The sequence below is a fragment of the Elephas maximus genome, chromosome 10 (assembly GCF_024166365.1).
Source record: "Elephas maximus indicus isolate mEleMax1 chromosome 10, mEleMax1 primary haplotype, whole genome shotgun sequence".
Classification (NCBI taxonomy): Eukaryota; Metazoa; Chordata; class Mammalia; order Proboscidea; family Elephantidae; genus Elephas; species Elephas maximus.
The window spans coordinates 106,048,913-106,065,656 of NC_064828.1; the positions used below are offsets into that span (position 1 = coordinate 106,048,913).

General features: G+C 48.0%; 1 protein-coding gene across 2 annotated transcripts in view; it reads left to right on the top strand.

Annotated features, from left to right (window-relative positions):
- The window catches only part of SLC24A4 (solute carrier family 24 member 4), a 209,516-nt gene that overhangs the window by 165,137 nt on the left and 27,635 nt on the right, over positions 1–16,744 (top strand). Inside the window, exons 9-11 of one of the 2 annotated variants that reach the window (XM_049899489.1) lie at positions 1,940–1,993; positions 3,096–3,238; positions 8,684–8,853. In XM_049899489.1, the coding sequence (XP_049755446.1) occupies positions 1,940–1,993; positions 3,096–3,238; positions 8,684–8,853 (367 nt within the window). The remainder of the gene's footprint in view (positions 1–1,939; positions 1,994–3,095; positions 3,239–8,683; positions 8,854–16,744) is intronic. The other variant, XM_049899490.1, reaches the window with a different exon arrangement.

Consider the following 16,744-nt stretch of genomic DNA (forward strand, 5'->3'; position numbering starts at 1 on the left):
TAACATTTGTTTTTAGCTGTTCCTTTTTTATTCATTTCCAGCATCCTTGTTTGTTGGCTTCATTGAATCATAAGCTTAACATGTTGTTAAAGTAAAATGGTATCATTCTAAGCAATCATACCTTTATTTATCCTTCCCAAGTGGCGAAAAGTGTTTCCCTTAATATTCCCGGCCTGATAGGTATGAAGATGTATTCTAAAGCTAAAATAGTTTAAAAAAAAAAAAGTGTGGTAATTTCCCCAGGGATAAGCATAAGACAATCTGGACTATGGAACCAAGAATCCAGAAATGGGGCCATGAGTCTATGGGACGTAGGGATAAGACAGGGGTGTCACAAGAATGCAGTGAGGGAGGATGGGGGTCTCCAGTGTTGCTGGGACAGCTGGGGACCCACACAGCAGACAATAAAATCAGATCCCTCCCTCACACTTTACTCGTAAAACCAAACCCATTGCCATCGAGTTGATTCTGACTCATAGCGACCCTATAAGACAGAGTAGAACTACTATCCCATTGGGTTTCCAAGGAGTGGCTGGTAGATTCGAACCACCAGTCTTTTTGTTAGCAGCCGTAGCTGCCTCTCACCTTATACAAGAAGAAATCCCAGGTGAATTAATGACCTAACTATAAAAAGCAAAAAATGTTTAAAAATGATTAACAGAACAAAATACAGGGAGTTGCCTTTGACATCAAGGTAGGGAATGATCCCTTCATTAAGATATGTAAAGTACAAACTTCCAAAGAAAAGATCGATAGCTACACCCTATTTTATAGCGAGTGAACGCGCGGTGCCTTCCAAAGCCATCAAAATTTCTTTTTTTGATGGTGGTTTGGAACCTGCATCCTGCGTGTGATTACTTGTGGCAATAGGTGCAGGAGATCTGGCTGAGGGCATTCGGCTGCCTGGAGTGAGGGGCTGGCCCCTGAATCCTGGTCCAGCCTTGCCCCTAGCTCTGAGAAGGCCTCTCTGCTTCCCCGGGTCTCATTTTCCTCAGCCTTAGGTGGCATTGGAGGGGATGCAATTAGATCATCTACATGTCCCTTTCTGGTTCTGCTAGTCTGTGGGTTTCCTGTCAGCAAAGGAAGAGCTCCCAAAATGGCTGTGGCTCATGCCGGGCACATAGTAGGCCTTCAGCACGTGCTTGTCAGATGAACAAACAAGCTTCAGCTTGTGTGGCTTCTTCAGAGGTCTGTGGTCAGAGCCCCAAACGTCCCTGCTGTGCACGGGTTAGATGCAGTATCCACAACACAAAAACAAACAAAACAGTTGCCATGGATTTGATCCCTACTCATGGTGACCCTATGTGTGTCAGAGTAGAACTGTACCCCATAGGGTTTCCATGGCTGTGATCTTTTTGGAAATAGATCACCGCGCCACCAGAGAACAGCAAGAGTGCATCCCAGCAAGACCACCTACCCCACCCTGTTTCCCAGGAGGCTTCTATGCCTGGGCCCCACCCCTGTCTTAGTCAGTTCTTAGGGCCCTGTGGGATGCGAGCCCCTTTTCACCTGCATCACAGCTACCCTGGTATCTGGGTCTCAGGTGGCTGTCAGGTCTCTTAAGATTGTATCTGTGTGACTCCAGGCCAATATCTGTCCTGAACCCTGGGGTGTGGTGGCCCTGGTCCCTCCTCTGCCACTCCCCCAGTTCTCTGTAGCTGGTGCGAGTGGGGCACTCTGCTTGGGTCCTACAGACCTCCTGTAGATAAGTAGACCCTCCCTTCAGCCTTCTCTCTCAGCCTCCAAGAGGGCTTCAGATGGGGGGGTGGGGGGAGGGGCAGCCGCAGACCAGGGCGTCTTCACCCAGCATGCCTGGGTCTGGGCTGGGCGCGGGGACAGGGCAGACAAAGACACCCCGCCCTCTTCTGCCCCAGCCCCCCATGCCTGGGGAGGGTGGTGGCTCCCCGGCTCTAACCACAGTCTCGTTTTTCTTTTTGAGGTGGGAAGGCTTGGTGCTCATCATCTTGTATGTGTTTTATATTCTGATCATGAAGTAAGTACCTTGCCTTCAACTTCTGGGCTGTTCTAGCCTTTTGCTTGAGCCAGGAAAAAACCTCCGCCTCCGTGGACTCTTTCCATCCCTTTTGTCCAGCCCCAGGTCTCTGGTGGGCACCCCAATGGGGGCAGCCAGAATGTGGGGGAGTGATGTTCAGACACTGTTTGGGGAGCCTGTCCACAGCCAGGCCAGGCAAATCATGCCAGGGTAACTGCTCCCCAGAATGAGATGCAAGCAAAGACCTTCGTACCCCTACTCTTTGCTGCTTCTCCAACCCTAGAGTGGCCACGCTTTCTTTCTGTCTCTATGAATGTCCAGTCACTTTAATACCACTGTCTTCAAAAGACCAGGCAGCTTTAGCTTCCTAACAGGGTACCTCTCAGGGCCGCTGCCATGCACAGCCACAGGGGGCGCCACTCACAGTACTGAGGGCATAAGCTTCATGTCTCTTTGAAAGCGGCCCAGATCCAACTACCCGTGAGCTGAGCCAGGCTCAGGTTTCATCTTCTTCCTCACACCTCCACAGGTAATTAAAAACAACCCTCTGAGTTGAATGAAACTACAAATTTCCACTGTGTTTTATAAAAATGGGTTATAACTTGTCAAATTTCAAGAGAATCACCTTCAGTGAGGCAGCCAGCCTGAGGGGCTTTGAGACTGAGAGAGACTCGGCATCTCTCAGGGAGGATGGCAGGGCTGGCTCTGAGAGAGCAGGGGTTGTTCGCGGAGAGGCCCACCTGAGTGTGATTTGCTGATTGTGGGAGATTGGACAGGCCAGGTAATGCCTCCTTCAAGCCTGTCCTACAGGCTTGGCTGAGCTCCTTTTATTCAGACAGGCTTGTATCTTACAGTAAGCAAGTATGAATCATTTTCTTGGGCTAAAACTCTCTAATGCCCCCAGGAAGCCCACTAACAGCTCAATAGGAGCAGCCCCTCACACTGCACATTGTTTAAAGCTCCTGTCAGGAAACCCATCAGCTTAGGAAACATTGGTTCCCCACCTTGCTCCCAGCGGGACACCCCAGCAGACTTCCCCACCCACGCTGTCGGTGGGACTCCCCTCCCAGGTCCCCCCTGACCGACTGTCTTACACTTCCAGGTACAATGTGAAGATGCAAGCCTTCTTCACACTCAAACAAAAGACCGTCGCAAATGGCAGCACGGTCAACAACGAGCTGGAGGATGGTAATGGTTACTATGACGTTAACTATGATGACCCTTCCATGCCATTGCTGGGGCAAGGTAAGGCTGAGCAGACAGGAGGGATGCAAATACTGTCATTGAAGCCACTCTCTCCTCTTAAGTGCACATACGCAAGTACGCATACACATACACTCCCCCTAAATTGTCACTCTCTCAGGATTTGTCATTGTTGTTAGCTGCTGTCAAGTCAGCTTCGACTCATGCCAACCCCGTGCACAGCGGAATGAAACACTGGCCAGTCTTGTGCCGTCCCCGTGATCAGCTGTGGATTAGACCATTGTGATCCATAAGGTCTTCACTGGCCAAATTTTGGGATAGATCACCAGGCCTTTCTTCCTAGTCTGTCTTAGTCCGGAAGCTCCTTTGAAACCTGGTCGCCATCATAGCAACGTGCAAGCCTCCACTGACAGGTGGTGGCTGAGCTGGAGGTACATTGGCTGGGAATCAAATCCAGGTCTCCCACATGGAAGGAGAGAATTCTGCCACTGAATCACTACTGCCCCCACTCTCAGGACTTACCTTTGATCAAAGGCATCTAAATTGAGGAGGGAGAATTAGGGTCTGAGATGTTACCCATATATTGATGTTGTTTTAGATGGAAGAAGGATAGAGGGAAGGTACACCAGGAAAAAAAAAAAGTCCCATCCCTGGGAATTTTCCAGCCCTTCTGAGGAAGGTTCAAGGTCCTACTTGGCTCTCCTGAAAGGCAATGGTGTCTCTGTGACCCATGTAAAAGGCCAGCAACGGGAAGCTGAGGGCTTGGGGGTGGCAGAGCAGGCCTAAGCCTTCCCATGGTCCTCACGTGCCAGGCCCAGACTGGAGGGACCCGCTGGCTTCTAGGCTGGGAACATTTGCCCAGAAAATGAGTCAGGCCAGGAACGGCAGCCACTGAGCTGAGCAAGAATTCCCCGACCAGTTCCCCAGAGAACCCCACTTGGAGCCCATTGCCCTGGGAGAGAGCAGCCTCGTCTCCTCAGCTGCTCTTAGCCGCCTTGTCTGGAAACTGGGGTTCTGGGCCTCCAGAGCCAGCCCTTGTCACCTCTATACCCAATGCCATCAAGTCGATCCCAACTCATAGCGACCCTATAGGACAGAGTAGAAACTACTTCACAGGGTTTCCAAGGCTATAATCTTTCCAGAAGCAGACTGCCACATCTTGCTCCAGAAGAGTGGCTGACGGGTTTGAACCACTAACCTTTCCGTTACTGGCCAAGCACTTAACCATTGCGCTGCCAGGGCTCCTTTTGTCATCGCTATAGAACCCTGAATTGTCTAGGCCTGATTGGCTGCTTCCTTGGAAACCTTGTCCTCATTTCTTAATAATCCAGCCAGTCACCAGGTGATTCCCTCTGTCGGGGAGGCTGCCAAAAAGAGAGGAAGTTCACGTGCCTCCGTAACAGAGACCAGTGTTAAAGTCTGAATAACCAACCCGTTGTCGTCAAGCAGTTCCAGCTCATGGTACCACGACTGTGCTCCGCAGGGTTTTCAGTGGGTGATTTTTCAGAAGTAGATCATCAGGCCTTTCTTCTGAAGCATCTCTGGGTGGACTTGAACCTCCAGCCTTACCAGCTGAGTGTGTTAACCCTTTGCACCACCCATGGACTCCAAAGCCTGAATAGGTTCTTACAATTAGGATATCCAAAGCCAGGGTTTAAGGCGGCTTCCTTGAGTTCCATCCCCCAGTATTGCTGAAGGCCTGTGGAGCCAGGTGAAATAATTGGGGCTGGCTGGCCACCTGGGAGGTTTTCTCCCTGGTCCCCATGGCCCTGGCTAGTCATGCCCTCTTTCAGGCAACTTTGAGTCATTTGTGATGCCAGCCATTGGGCCAGGTGATCTTGGAGGGGCCCATATGAGCCTGTGTCTAGGACATTTAGCGGCTATGTCTATATTCCTTGCTCCCCGCCCTCCAGGTGTTTGTTCTATTGTGGATCAGAGTAAGGGTTTCACCCCCACACACTTGGAGCAGATGCATTCTGTCCCCTGTCTCGGTAACCCCCAAAAGGAGACACTTGTAGCAGATGCCCAAGTGAAGGGTGACTCTCTCCACATGGAAGGAAGCAGACTTGGGGGGTGGGGTGGGGTGCGGTCAAGGCCACAGCCCCCACTAGGGACTGAGCAAAGGAAGCCAGCAGAGTGTGGGATTTTGCCTGTGTGTCAAAACACAGCCATCCCATTTCTATATTTCATTAATACAGAGCAGCCTGCCCCAGGGGAGAGCCTGTTTCCAGGACAACCTCCTCAGAAGGGGAGGCAGTGTTTTTTGCCTTGGTTTTGGATTTTAGATCCACATACACAATGGCTCTGAGGTACCTTTTGAAGGTTTCCACACACAGTCACTCGGGACAGAGGTTGCTTCTTGCCCAGTCACGTAGATGTGAGATCAGTACCTCCAGGCTCTCCTAGACTGGCCTGACGAATGAGAGAAATACTGAGTGGGGAGCGCCAGCCCAAGAGCTACCTAGCACCCTCTGTGGCTGATGGAATGTCCTTGTTCCCAATATGGCGGGGGCCTCAGTTACTGGCCCTTTCAGGGAAATCCAGGCTCCCCTCAGGCCTCTGCCTGCGTGGGACCTTTTCTGGTGCTTTGTCTTGACATGTCTCCATCCCTTTTGCACCCAAATAAGGACTTCCCCACAAGTTAATTTTTCCCCAAATCTCTTCAAGTCTGGGACAATTTCTAGGAAACCAGAAGATTAGACATAGGACTGTCCCTTCCCCCAAGCACTGGGGAAGGAAGGAAGATAATGTCTCCTTTCAACTGGGAGAGAGGGAAGGGCAGGCCTGTTCTTCTAGAATTGGAAAGTGGGAGCCTAAAGGTTTAGACGTTGGGGTTTTCTAGTCCTAGGTGGAGGGTTGGCCCTTGCCTCACAGCCTCTCACTGTCCTATAAAAGGCTCCCAGAGGGACATGCGTGAGCCACTCCAGTGCACTGGCCCTTAAAAACAGATTTGACCGAAGCAGGAGGAGGAAGCACTTGGTAATATCCTCTGGTGGTGCTGAGGAGAACAGGGGCTTCAGGACTTTCTGAAGCCGCTTTTCCAATGGCGTTGTCAGGGAATCCTGAGATGTTGTCAGAGTTCCTCTCAGCCCATCCTCAGCCTCTAGGCAGGATGCCGTCTAACCACCCCCCCCACAGAATATAAGATTCCTGGCTGCTAGATTCTTTCAGGAACACATACACACAGAAAATCAGAATCCTTGTGGCCACACCTCTTGTCAGGAGAGGAAACTATAAAGCCTTTGGCCGCCGCACTTACAAAACACCTTTGTGTTCTTACATCTTCTCCAAGGTCATACAGCTGAGCTAGACAAATCGGCTCGGACCAGTTCTTTGTTTTTGTTCATTTAGTCTCTTTTCTAAGACTTTGACAAATGTTTCACATCACACTGCAATTCTAGTCAGAAAGCAGGGCCCTACCCACCAAGAAAGGGTCCCGGGAACAGAGCCAGGAAGGTACCCCTGGTTCCAGCCACTGAGAGCTCAGCCTCTCCTTCCTCGTTTCCAGGTGGCCTTGGACCCAGCCTAACAGCCAGGCCCCCTTTGACCACTGGTCACTGCGTTGTACTAAGCTAGTCTAGCTCAGTGGACTCAGTGTGGGACCATCCCAGGCTACCTGGCCCCGGGTACAACTTTGACTTGGGTCAGGGAGGAAGAGGTTGGTGCCTGGCATTGGGCTGAACTTGGGGGAAAATGTGCTTTAATTGAGTTACCTTCTGGGCAGCCTCTCTGGGCTTGCAGGTACCACCTTGTGCTGCCACATGGTGGGCGGTACCAGGACATAGTACCTGGGGAGCAGCTATCAGGGCTGCCACCTGAGAAAGCCGACACTCCATCGGCTCCCTCCTTCTGAGCCCAGGGCTCCCCATCAGGGCCCATGACAGGGCTGTATCTCCTGGAAGGGGCCTGCAGCTCTTTGGCCGGTTCCCACCTGCCTCTGAGATGGAGCCCCCTGAGCATCCTGCAGCAGGGAGGGGCTGTGGGCACTCCTGCTCCTCAGAGAGGAAACAGAGCCGTCGCATTCAGCCAGGCAAGGGGTCATCCCGAAGGCCAGAGGCCTGAGCATCGAAGCTCCCTGTAGAAGCCCCTCTACTAACCTACTCCTCCAAATAACCCCCGGCACGGCACCGCCATCGAGAATGCTGCCCAGCCTCTGGCACCCACCGCACGCTAATCATATCTGGCACTCACTGTCGGCCTTTGTCTCCTTAACTCCTCTCCTCTTCTAAATTGTAAGTAGTCTGCTTTCATGCAAGCATAACACATGCATTTAAAAAAAAAAAGTCCCATGAGCCCAGCCCAGCGCACGCCTCGCTGGAGGTTGGCATCCATCTCCAACAAATGCATGGTCCTGGCTTTGTTTTCTAACCCACACGCCTCCTGTCTGCTGAGCCTCACTGCCTGTTTGGTGAGGGGTGTGCGTTTGGTGTGCGTTTGTTCATGTTTGTGCCATTAACTTGCTCACGGGTTTGCTCCCTATACCCAGTCCCTGGTTACCCTATTGCTCGTGAAGAACACTCACTGGGAACAGGTTACCAGGGCAGAGGGAGGGGCATATCCATTTTTACAGCTGCTCAGTGGGGAAACTCAGCCTGCTTGTGTGTGCTGTGTTCATGAGTTCAGTTTCTAGAACCTTCTGGGACCCTGGAGTTAAATGTGAAATCCCCCAACCCAGGACATGCTTGCAAAGATTATAAGGAAGAGGTCCAGGGACTAGGAGGCTTTATTCAGCCTTACGATGTGGGAAAGGGTAGAGAGAAGGAGCAGCCCCACTCCTGGAGGGTGCTGGGCTTTGTCAAAGCAGCTGGGCTCAGCCAGTAGCCTGTCATGTGCCCTTGGGCAAGCAGGCGCCTCTCCTGGGCACAGCTGCCTCATGTAGGCCCTGTGAGCCTCACTGCTGGGCCCCTAGAGGACAGTTAGAAGCACTCTTAAATGACCTGTGGGGTGGAGATGGTCATTTAAGGAAAAGCCCCAGAATGAGTCACAGGGACAAGTGGCCACATGGGAAGTCTAGAGCTTTCCCAACATTCTCCATTCTAGGTGACCCCTGTCAATTTGAAAAGTTTCTTCTGCACCTCTGTCAACCAGAGGAAAGAAAAGCCCCTTCACAGTCACAGCCATGGGGCAAAGGTAGCAGGGACCCTGTCTGTATTGTAGGTGGGCTGCCCAGTGAGGCTGAAAGACCTCTGCAGTTAGCCAAGACAGGGCTCCAGAAGGGAGGGCGTGTCCACAAGTGTAGGGGGGTTGCTAAAGGTGGGACATCTGATGAGTGGTCCCATGGCACCTGTCTAATACTTCAAGGTGGCAGGCATTGCAGAACCAGTACTTTGACTAATGGGAGGTGCTGAGGCCAGTCAACCCGACTGGCTTCCAGGTGGCTGCCGGCTGCCAACCCAGAGAAGCCTACCACACAAGGGGAATCCATCCCAGACCTTAGGTGTGTCCTCACGGAGATTTCAGCACTAATCATGGCATTGTGCTCAATAGTGAAGGAGAAGCCGCAATATGGCAAAAACCCCGTGGTGATGGTGGATGAGATCATGAGCTCCAGCCCTCCCAAGTTCAGCTTCCCAGAGGCGGGCCTACGTGTAATGATCACCAATAAATTTGGGCCCAGGACCCGACTACGGATGGCCAGCAGGATCATAATTAATGAGGTAAGTTTGTTTCAGAGGCAGTAAGAACCAATGGCTTTGGATAAGTTCTGACACCATGACAAGGCCTGGATTATCAGGGCTCTTCCTGGTCTTGGCCACCAGGGTGTCTGCCACCAGGCTGTCCATGGTCGATGCACCTATTTAAGGAAACCCAAGCCTGAACATCAACCACAGGCAGCGCATGATCCATTCAGGTGGGATTTTAAAGCAGACAGCAATCGAACATCACGTCTCCAATGTTCCACTGAGTGTTTTATCAGGCTCTAAAAAAAAAAAACCTAGGGTTGAATTAATTGGAGAAAGTCCAGTCTGAAGTATGGACTGTTTCTTTAAAACGCTATTTAGGGCAAGAAAAGATGAATACACAACTGTTCTCTTGTTGTTGTTAGGCGCCCTTGAGTCAGTTCCGACTCATAGCGACCCTGTGCACAACAGAATGAAACACTGCCCGGTCCTACGCCATCCTTACAGTTGTTGTTATGCTTGAGCTCATTGTTGCAGCCACTGTGTCAATCCACCTCGTTGAGGGTCTTCCTCTTTTCCACTGACTCTGTACTCTGCCAAGCATGAAGTCCTTCTCCAGGGACTGATCCCTCCTGACAACATGTCCAAAGTATATGAGACGCAGTCTCGTCATCCTTGCCTCTAAGGAGCATTCTGGCTGCACTTCTTTCACGACAGATTTGTTCATTCTTTTGCCAGTCCATGGTATATTCAATATTCTTCGCCAACACCACAATTCAAAGGTGTCAACTCTTCTTTAGTCTTCCTTATTCATTGTCCAGCTTTCACATGCATATGATGGGATTGAAAATACCATGGCTTGGGTCAGGCGCACCTTAGTCTTCAGGGTGACATCTTTGCCCTTCAACACTTTGAAGAGGTCCTTTGCAGCAGATATACCCAAAGCAATGCGTCTTTTGATTTCTTGACTGCTACTTCCATGGCTGTTGATTGTGGATCCAAGTAAAATGAAATCCTCGACAACTTCAATCTTTTCTCCCGTTTATCATGATGTTGCTCATTGGTCCAGTTGTGAGGATTTTTGTTTTCTTTATCTTGAGGTGCATACTGAAGGCTGTGGCCTTTGATCTTCCTTAGTAAGTGCTTCAAGTCCTTTCAGAAAGCAAGGTTGTGTCATCTGCATAACGCAGGTTGTTGATGAGTCTTCCTCTAATCCTCATGCCCCGTTCTTCTTCATATAGTCCAGCTTCTCAGATTATTTGTTCAGCATACAGATTAAATAGGTATGGTGAAAGAATACAACCCTGACGCACACCTTTCCTGACTTTAAACCAGTCAGTATCCCTTTGTTCTGTCCGAACAACTGCCTCTTGATCTATGTAAAGGTTCCTCAAGAACACAATTAAATGTTCTGGAATTCCCATTCTTTGCAATGTTATCCGTAGTTTATTATGATCCACACAGTCGAATGCCTTTGCATAGTCAATAAAACACAGGTAAACATCTTTCTGGTATTCTCTACTTTTAGCCAGGATCCACCTGACATCAGCAATGATATCCCTGGTTCCACGTCCTCTTCTGAAACCGGCCTGAATTTCTGGCAGTTCCCTGTTGATATACTGCTGCAGCCATTTTTGAATGATCTTCAGCAAAATTTTGCTTGTGTGTGATATTAATGATATTGTTCTATAATTTCCACATTCGGGTGGATCACCTTTCTTGGGAATAGGCATAAATATGGATCTTTTCCAGTCAGTTGGCCAGGAAGCTGTCTTCCATATTTCTTGGCATAGACGAGTGAGCACCTCCAGCACTGCATCTGTTTATTGGAACATCTCAATTGATATGCCATCAATTCCTGGAGCCTTGTTTTTCGCCAATGCCTTCAGAGCAGCTTGGACTTCTTCCTTCAGTACCATCGGTTCCTGATCATATGCCACCTCTTGAAATGGTTCAATATCAACTAATTCTTTTTGGCATAATGACTCAGTGTATTCCTTCCATCTTCTTTTGATGCTCCCTGCGTCGTTTAATATTTTCCCCATGGAATCCTTCACTATTGCAACTCGAGGCTTGAATTTTTTCTTTAGTTCTTTCAGCTTGAGAAACACCGAGCATGTTCTTCCCTTTTGGTTTTCCATCTCCAGCTCTTTGCACATGTCATTATAATACTTTACTGTGTCTTCTCGAGAGGCCCTTTGAAATCTTCTGTTCATTTCTTTTACTTCATCAATTCTTCCTTTTGCGTTAGCTGCTTGACGCTCAAGAGCAAGCTTCAGAGTCTCCTCTGACGCCCATCTTGGTCTTTCCTTTCTTTCCTGTCTTTTCAATGACCTCTTGCTTTCTTCATGGATGATGTCGTTGATGTCATTCCACAGCTCATCTGGTCTTCTGTCACTAGTGTTCAATGCGTCAAATCTATTCTTCAGATGGTCTCTAAATTCAGGTGGGGTATACTCAAGGTTGTATTTTGGCTCTCGTGGACTTGCTCTGATTTTCTTCAGTTTCGGCTTGAACTTGTATCTGAGCAATTGATGTTCTGTTCCACAGTCGGCCCCTGGCCTTGTTCTGACTGATGAGATTGATCTTTTCCATCGTCTCTTTCCACAGATGTAGTCCATTTGATTTCTGTGTGTCCCATCTGGCGGGGCCCCTGTGTGTAGTCGCTGTTTATGTTAATGAAAGAAGGTATTTGCGGAGAAGAAGGCGCTGGTCTTGCAAAATTCTATCATTAGATATCCGGCATTGTTTCTATCACCAAGCCACATTATCCAACTTCTGATCCTTCTTTGTTTCCAACTTTTGTATTCCAATCGCCAGTAATTATCAATGCCTCTTGACTGCATGTTTGATCAATTTCAGACTGTAGCAACTGATAAAAATCTTCTATTTCTTCATCTTTGGCCCTAGTGGTTGGTGCATCAATTTGAATAATAGTCATATTAACTGGTCTTCCTTGTAGCCGTATGGATATTATCCTATCACTGACAGCGTTGTACTTCAGGATAGATCTTGAAACGTTCTTTTTGATGATGAATGCAACACCATTCCTCTTCGAGTTGTTATTCCCAGCATAGACTATACGATCGACCCATTCAAAATGGCCAATACTGGTCCATTTCAGCTCACTAATGCCTAGGATATCGATGTTTATGCATTCCATTTCATTTTTGACGATTTCCAATTTTCCTAGATTCATACTTGGTACATTCCAGGTTCCGATTATTAAAGGATGTTTGCGCTGTTTCTTCACGTTTTGAGTCTGCCACATCAGCAAATGAAGGTCCTGAAAGCTTTACTCCATCCACGTCATTAAGGTCGACTCTACTTTGAGGAGGCAGCTCTTCCCCAGTCATCTTCTGAGTGCCTTCCAACCTGGGGGGCTCATCTTCCAACACTATATCAGACAGTGTTCCGCTGCTATTCATAAGGTTTTCACTGGCTAATGCTTTTCAGAAGTAGACTGCCAGGTCCTTCTTCCTAGTCTGTCTTAGTGTGGAAGCTCAGCTGAAACCTCTCCTCCATGGTTGACCCTGCTGGTATCTGAATACCGGTGGCATAGCTTCCAGCATCACAGCAACACACAAGCCCCCACAGTACGACAAATTGACAGACACGTGGGGAACTGTTCTCTATGGATAGAAAATTCTAGAAGGAAACCCAAGACACTGGTGAACAGTGATTGCCTCTGAGGAGAAACTTCCTTTTTAATTTGTACACTCTCACTCTGCTTGAATTTTGTGTCATATGTGTCTTTCTCATTTGAAAAATAGTCATTAAATAATTCTGTTATTTAAAGTACAAACTAGTAGAGCAAAGATAACAGGCTTATTGCTTATCAGCTTTCCCAGTCTTTGCTGTGTATGTGCACATCGGAGTTTTAAGACCTTATCTTCATGTGCAGGTAGTTATTGTTGTTGGGTGCCATCAAGTTGATTTTCGACTCATAGTGACTCCATGTATCAGAGTACAACTGCCCCTTAGGGTTTTCTGAGCTATAATCCTTACAGAAGCAGATCACCTGGTCTTTCGCCGGTGGAGCTGCTGCGTGGGTTTGAACCACCAACCTTTCTTTTAGCATCCGAGTTCTTAACCATTGTGCCACCAAGGCTCCTTAGGTAGCTATTAGAGGACTTTAAACTTTGATAGCTAATAATTGGTACTTAGCACACTGATAGTACGCAAGAATGGTATTTCACAGTGCTTAAAGGTTCTGCATTTTTAACATTCCTACTTTGATTTTATACTCAATTTGCCCTTTCCTGGGAAAGTGTATTAAGTAAGGGAAACGTCATTTCCAAGTTTTGAGTCATTCTGAATTATTTCGTTCCAAATCAGTAAAATTTGAACCGATGAAATTTTACTGAGTCCTGGCTGTTTTTCGTGAACATGATCATCGTACCTACTGAGGGCGAGGGGTGGGGTGCTGAACAACTATTAAGAATTTTGGAATTTGGGTTTAGGATATGTTTTTTGTGGCGTGTGCAGCCAGGGACATAATGGGGTTTTGATGAGCCAGTAAAATGCTGGTTGTTATTCCCAAGTGTTTTAAGAAGCTGGGAATACCTCGTCTTCCGTCATATTGGAATTTGCCTGCCCAGGAATACATCCTGTGAGCCAGAGAGGCTGGGCTCAGGAGTCAGAAGTTCTGAGTTTTTATCTCGAATTAGCCGCAAACTCCCTTCATCTCTTTGGGCCTTGGTTTCTCTATCTGTTGGTGTCGGCCAGGATGCTTCCAGCTCTAAAAATGTTGGTGACACAGGCTTGAAGGGCTAATGCCTGGAGGCTCAGTAGTGTCTTCAGGGAAATTCACCATAGAATGGGTGTGGGGAGAAGAAAAACCACAAAATACCCAGTCCCAACGTTGTTTTTTAAAACGCTTCTTGTCTCAGTTACTCTTGAAAAAAAAGTTTGCAAAACTAAAAGAAATCCACGGTGGACACGCCTCGGCGGGTGGGAGCCCTTATTTGTTCATCATCAAAGATGGTGGAGCAGCCGTGTGAGAAGGCTTGCAGGGATTGGGTACTGGGTACTCACTCACTAGGTGGGTGCTTATTGTTGTTGCTAGGTGCCATTGAGGAGATTCTGACTCATAGTGACCCCATGTGACAGAGCAGAACTGCCCCATAGGGTTTTCTTGGCTGTAATCTTTACAGAAGCAGACCTCTAGGTCTTTCTTCCGTGAAGCCACTGGGTGGGTTCAAACCACCACCTTTCAGTTAGCAGCCAAGCACTTAACTGGTTTAAGGAGAACCACCAGGGCTCCTCAGGTGGGGATTAGGGAAGTCTTTGTCTTTCCTTCTCCTGAAGGCCGCTTCTGGCCTGGCTGGACTGTTGCCACCCAGAGCCACCGAGCTGAGTTGCCAGGGACCCAGAATTTCACCCACCCTCTGTCTCTCCCCCTCATGAATCACCCCCCACCCCAAACCCCATTCCCCCACCTCCTGCATCCCCACAACCCTCTCCTTGCCTCACACCTGGCTGCTGGTCTTTTTAAGCTGATGATACCATCTGTAATTTTTTGAGCACCTGCTGGGTGCCTGACAGGTGCTAGATTCTTACCTGTGTTTTGGCATTAATCCTCCTAATGACCTTGTGAGGAAGGGGATAATATTTCCCATTTATCTGTCAGAGAGCTGAAGTCATTCGCCGAAAACCACATCAATAACAAGGAGCAAAGATTCCAACCCAAATCTGAGTCAACCGCAAAAGGGAGACTGCACAGATTCTTAGGGATCCACCCTCCCCCACTCCCTACTTTTGATATCTTGATTCCCGTACAATATTCAGCCCCTGCTTGAGACACTGGTTCTTGTTTATTCTTATTGTTGTCACCCATTATTCTCTTCTTTAGTCTGAACATCCTCGGAACCTTCCCCCTCCCTGTTGTGGCAAGGTTCCAGCCCCCACCATCTCATCACTATCGTCTGGAAACCTCATTTGTGTCTGTCTCTTGCAACATGTGGAGCCTAGAACATAAGGGATTAAGATCCATCAGCTGCCTCATGTTGTAATCTGTGCTGCTTTTAATACAACCACAGATCGCTTTAGATATTTTTTCCAAGTACAATCCTCTTTTGATTCCTGTTAAGCCAGAGTCCTAAGATCTCCTGCCTAACCCCAGTTACCACCATTCATGTTGCTACTAAATCATGTCCCCTTTCCGGTTCCATCGTGGTGTAGCTGGATTGTTTTGGACAGCAAAGATGACTTGTTGGTTAACCAGGGCCCCCTCCTGGCTTAGTAAAAAAATCTTCAGCTTCTTCTTAGATATAAAGAGGCAGCCTTTGTCAGGAGCCACAAGGGGGAGGAGGGCATGAGTTTGGTCATGGGCATTTGCCTTTGAGAGCTGTATCAGGCAGCAACTGGTATTCCTGTGTGCGTGAGCCTACATCGTGGGCACGGGTGACTCTGCTCTTTTTGGTGGACTGAGTGTTGTGGTCTCTTTGGAGGAAAAAATTTTAATTTCCACCCCTCCCTAGACTTCATGGGTTAGGAGTCCTTGCCTAAAACTGACATGAAGGCAGCAAAAAGATCAGTTCCTCATTCTTTTTGAGAAATAACGTGCTTCCACTTTAACTAATGATGGCTTTTTTTTTTTTTTTTTAAACATTCGATAACTACAAGGACAGATGTTGGGCCCGCAGTTATAGGGTATTGCCTTGGGGCCATGTTTACTGTCCCTTGGTCTCCTGCTGAAGTAATTGGAAGGGAAATATGTGGCCATTATATGATGGTCATTCCCCACAAGGCCTAAGACTGATCCATAAATATCTCTAATGAGAACCAGATCACAGGTGACCTATGTGAAGGCTACCACGTTCCCAGGAAAATGGAAACCAGTTGATTTCTTGAAATGTGGCCTCTGCTTTCCCTCATTTAGTAAACCAAACCAAACCTATTGCTGTGGAGTTGGTTCCAACTCATAGCAATTCTATAGGACAGAATAGAACTGCCCATAGGGTTTCGTAGGCTGACATCTTTACAGAAGCAGACTGCCACGTTTCTCCTGAGGAGCAGCTGGTGGGTTCGAAACACCGACATTTCACTTAACAGCCAAGAGCTTAACCACTGCACCACCAGGGCTCCCTCCGGGCTTAGTAGAGACCTAGAAATCCTCAGCTTCTTCTTAGATATAAAGAGGCAGCCTTTGTCACGAGCCACAAGGGGGAGGAGGGCATGAGTTTGGTCATGGACATTTGCCTTTGAGAGCACACTCAATGAACATGGCAAAAGACTTGACCAGAAGAGACTATGCAAATGACCAATAACCCAGCAAGATGCTCAACATGGTTAGATGTAAGGGGAATGCAAATTAAAACCACAGTGAGATGCCACCATACACCCACCAGAATGGCTGAAATTAAAAGGATTGACGATACCAAGTGTTAACAACGATGCGAAGCAACTGAAATTCTAAGGTGTTGCTGGTACATGTATAAAGTAGTTCAACATGCACCTACTTTATGACCCAGCAATTTTACTCCTAGGCAGATACCCCCAGAGAAATGAGCACCCGTGTCCTCAAAAAAGACATGTACACGCATTCTCATGGTAGTGTTATTCATCATAACCCCAAATTGGAAACAACCCAAATGCTCCTCCGTAATCAAAGGAAACCATGGTTTATCCATATAAAGGAATGCTACATGGCCATGAAAAAGAGAAGACTATCAATGCATGCCACAACATGGATGAGTCTCCCAGATACTAGGCTGAGTGAAAGAAGCCAGGCATAAAGTAGCACATACTGTTTGAATCCAGTTATATGACGTTAAGAACAGGGAAAACTAATTTATGTTTATAAAAGTCAGAATAGTGATTATCGCTGAAAAGGGAATCGATGGCGTAGAAAAGTACCTGAGGGAGTCTTCTGAGGGTCTGGGCATGTTCCTCATCTTGAGGTAAAAACATCATTGAGCTGATC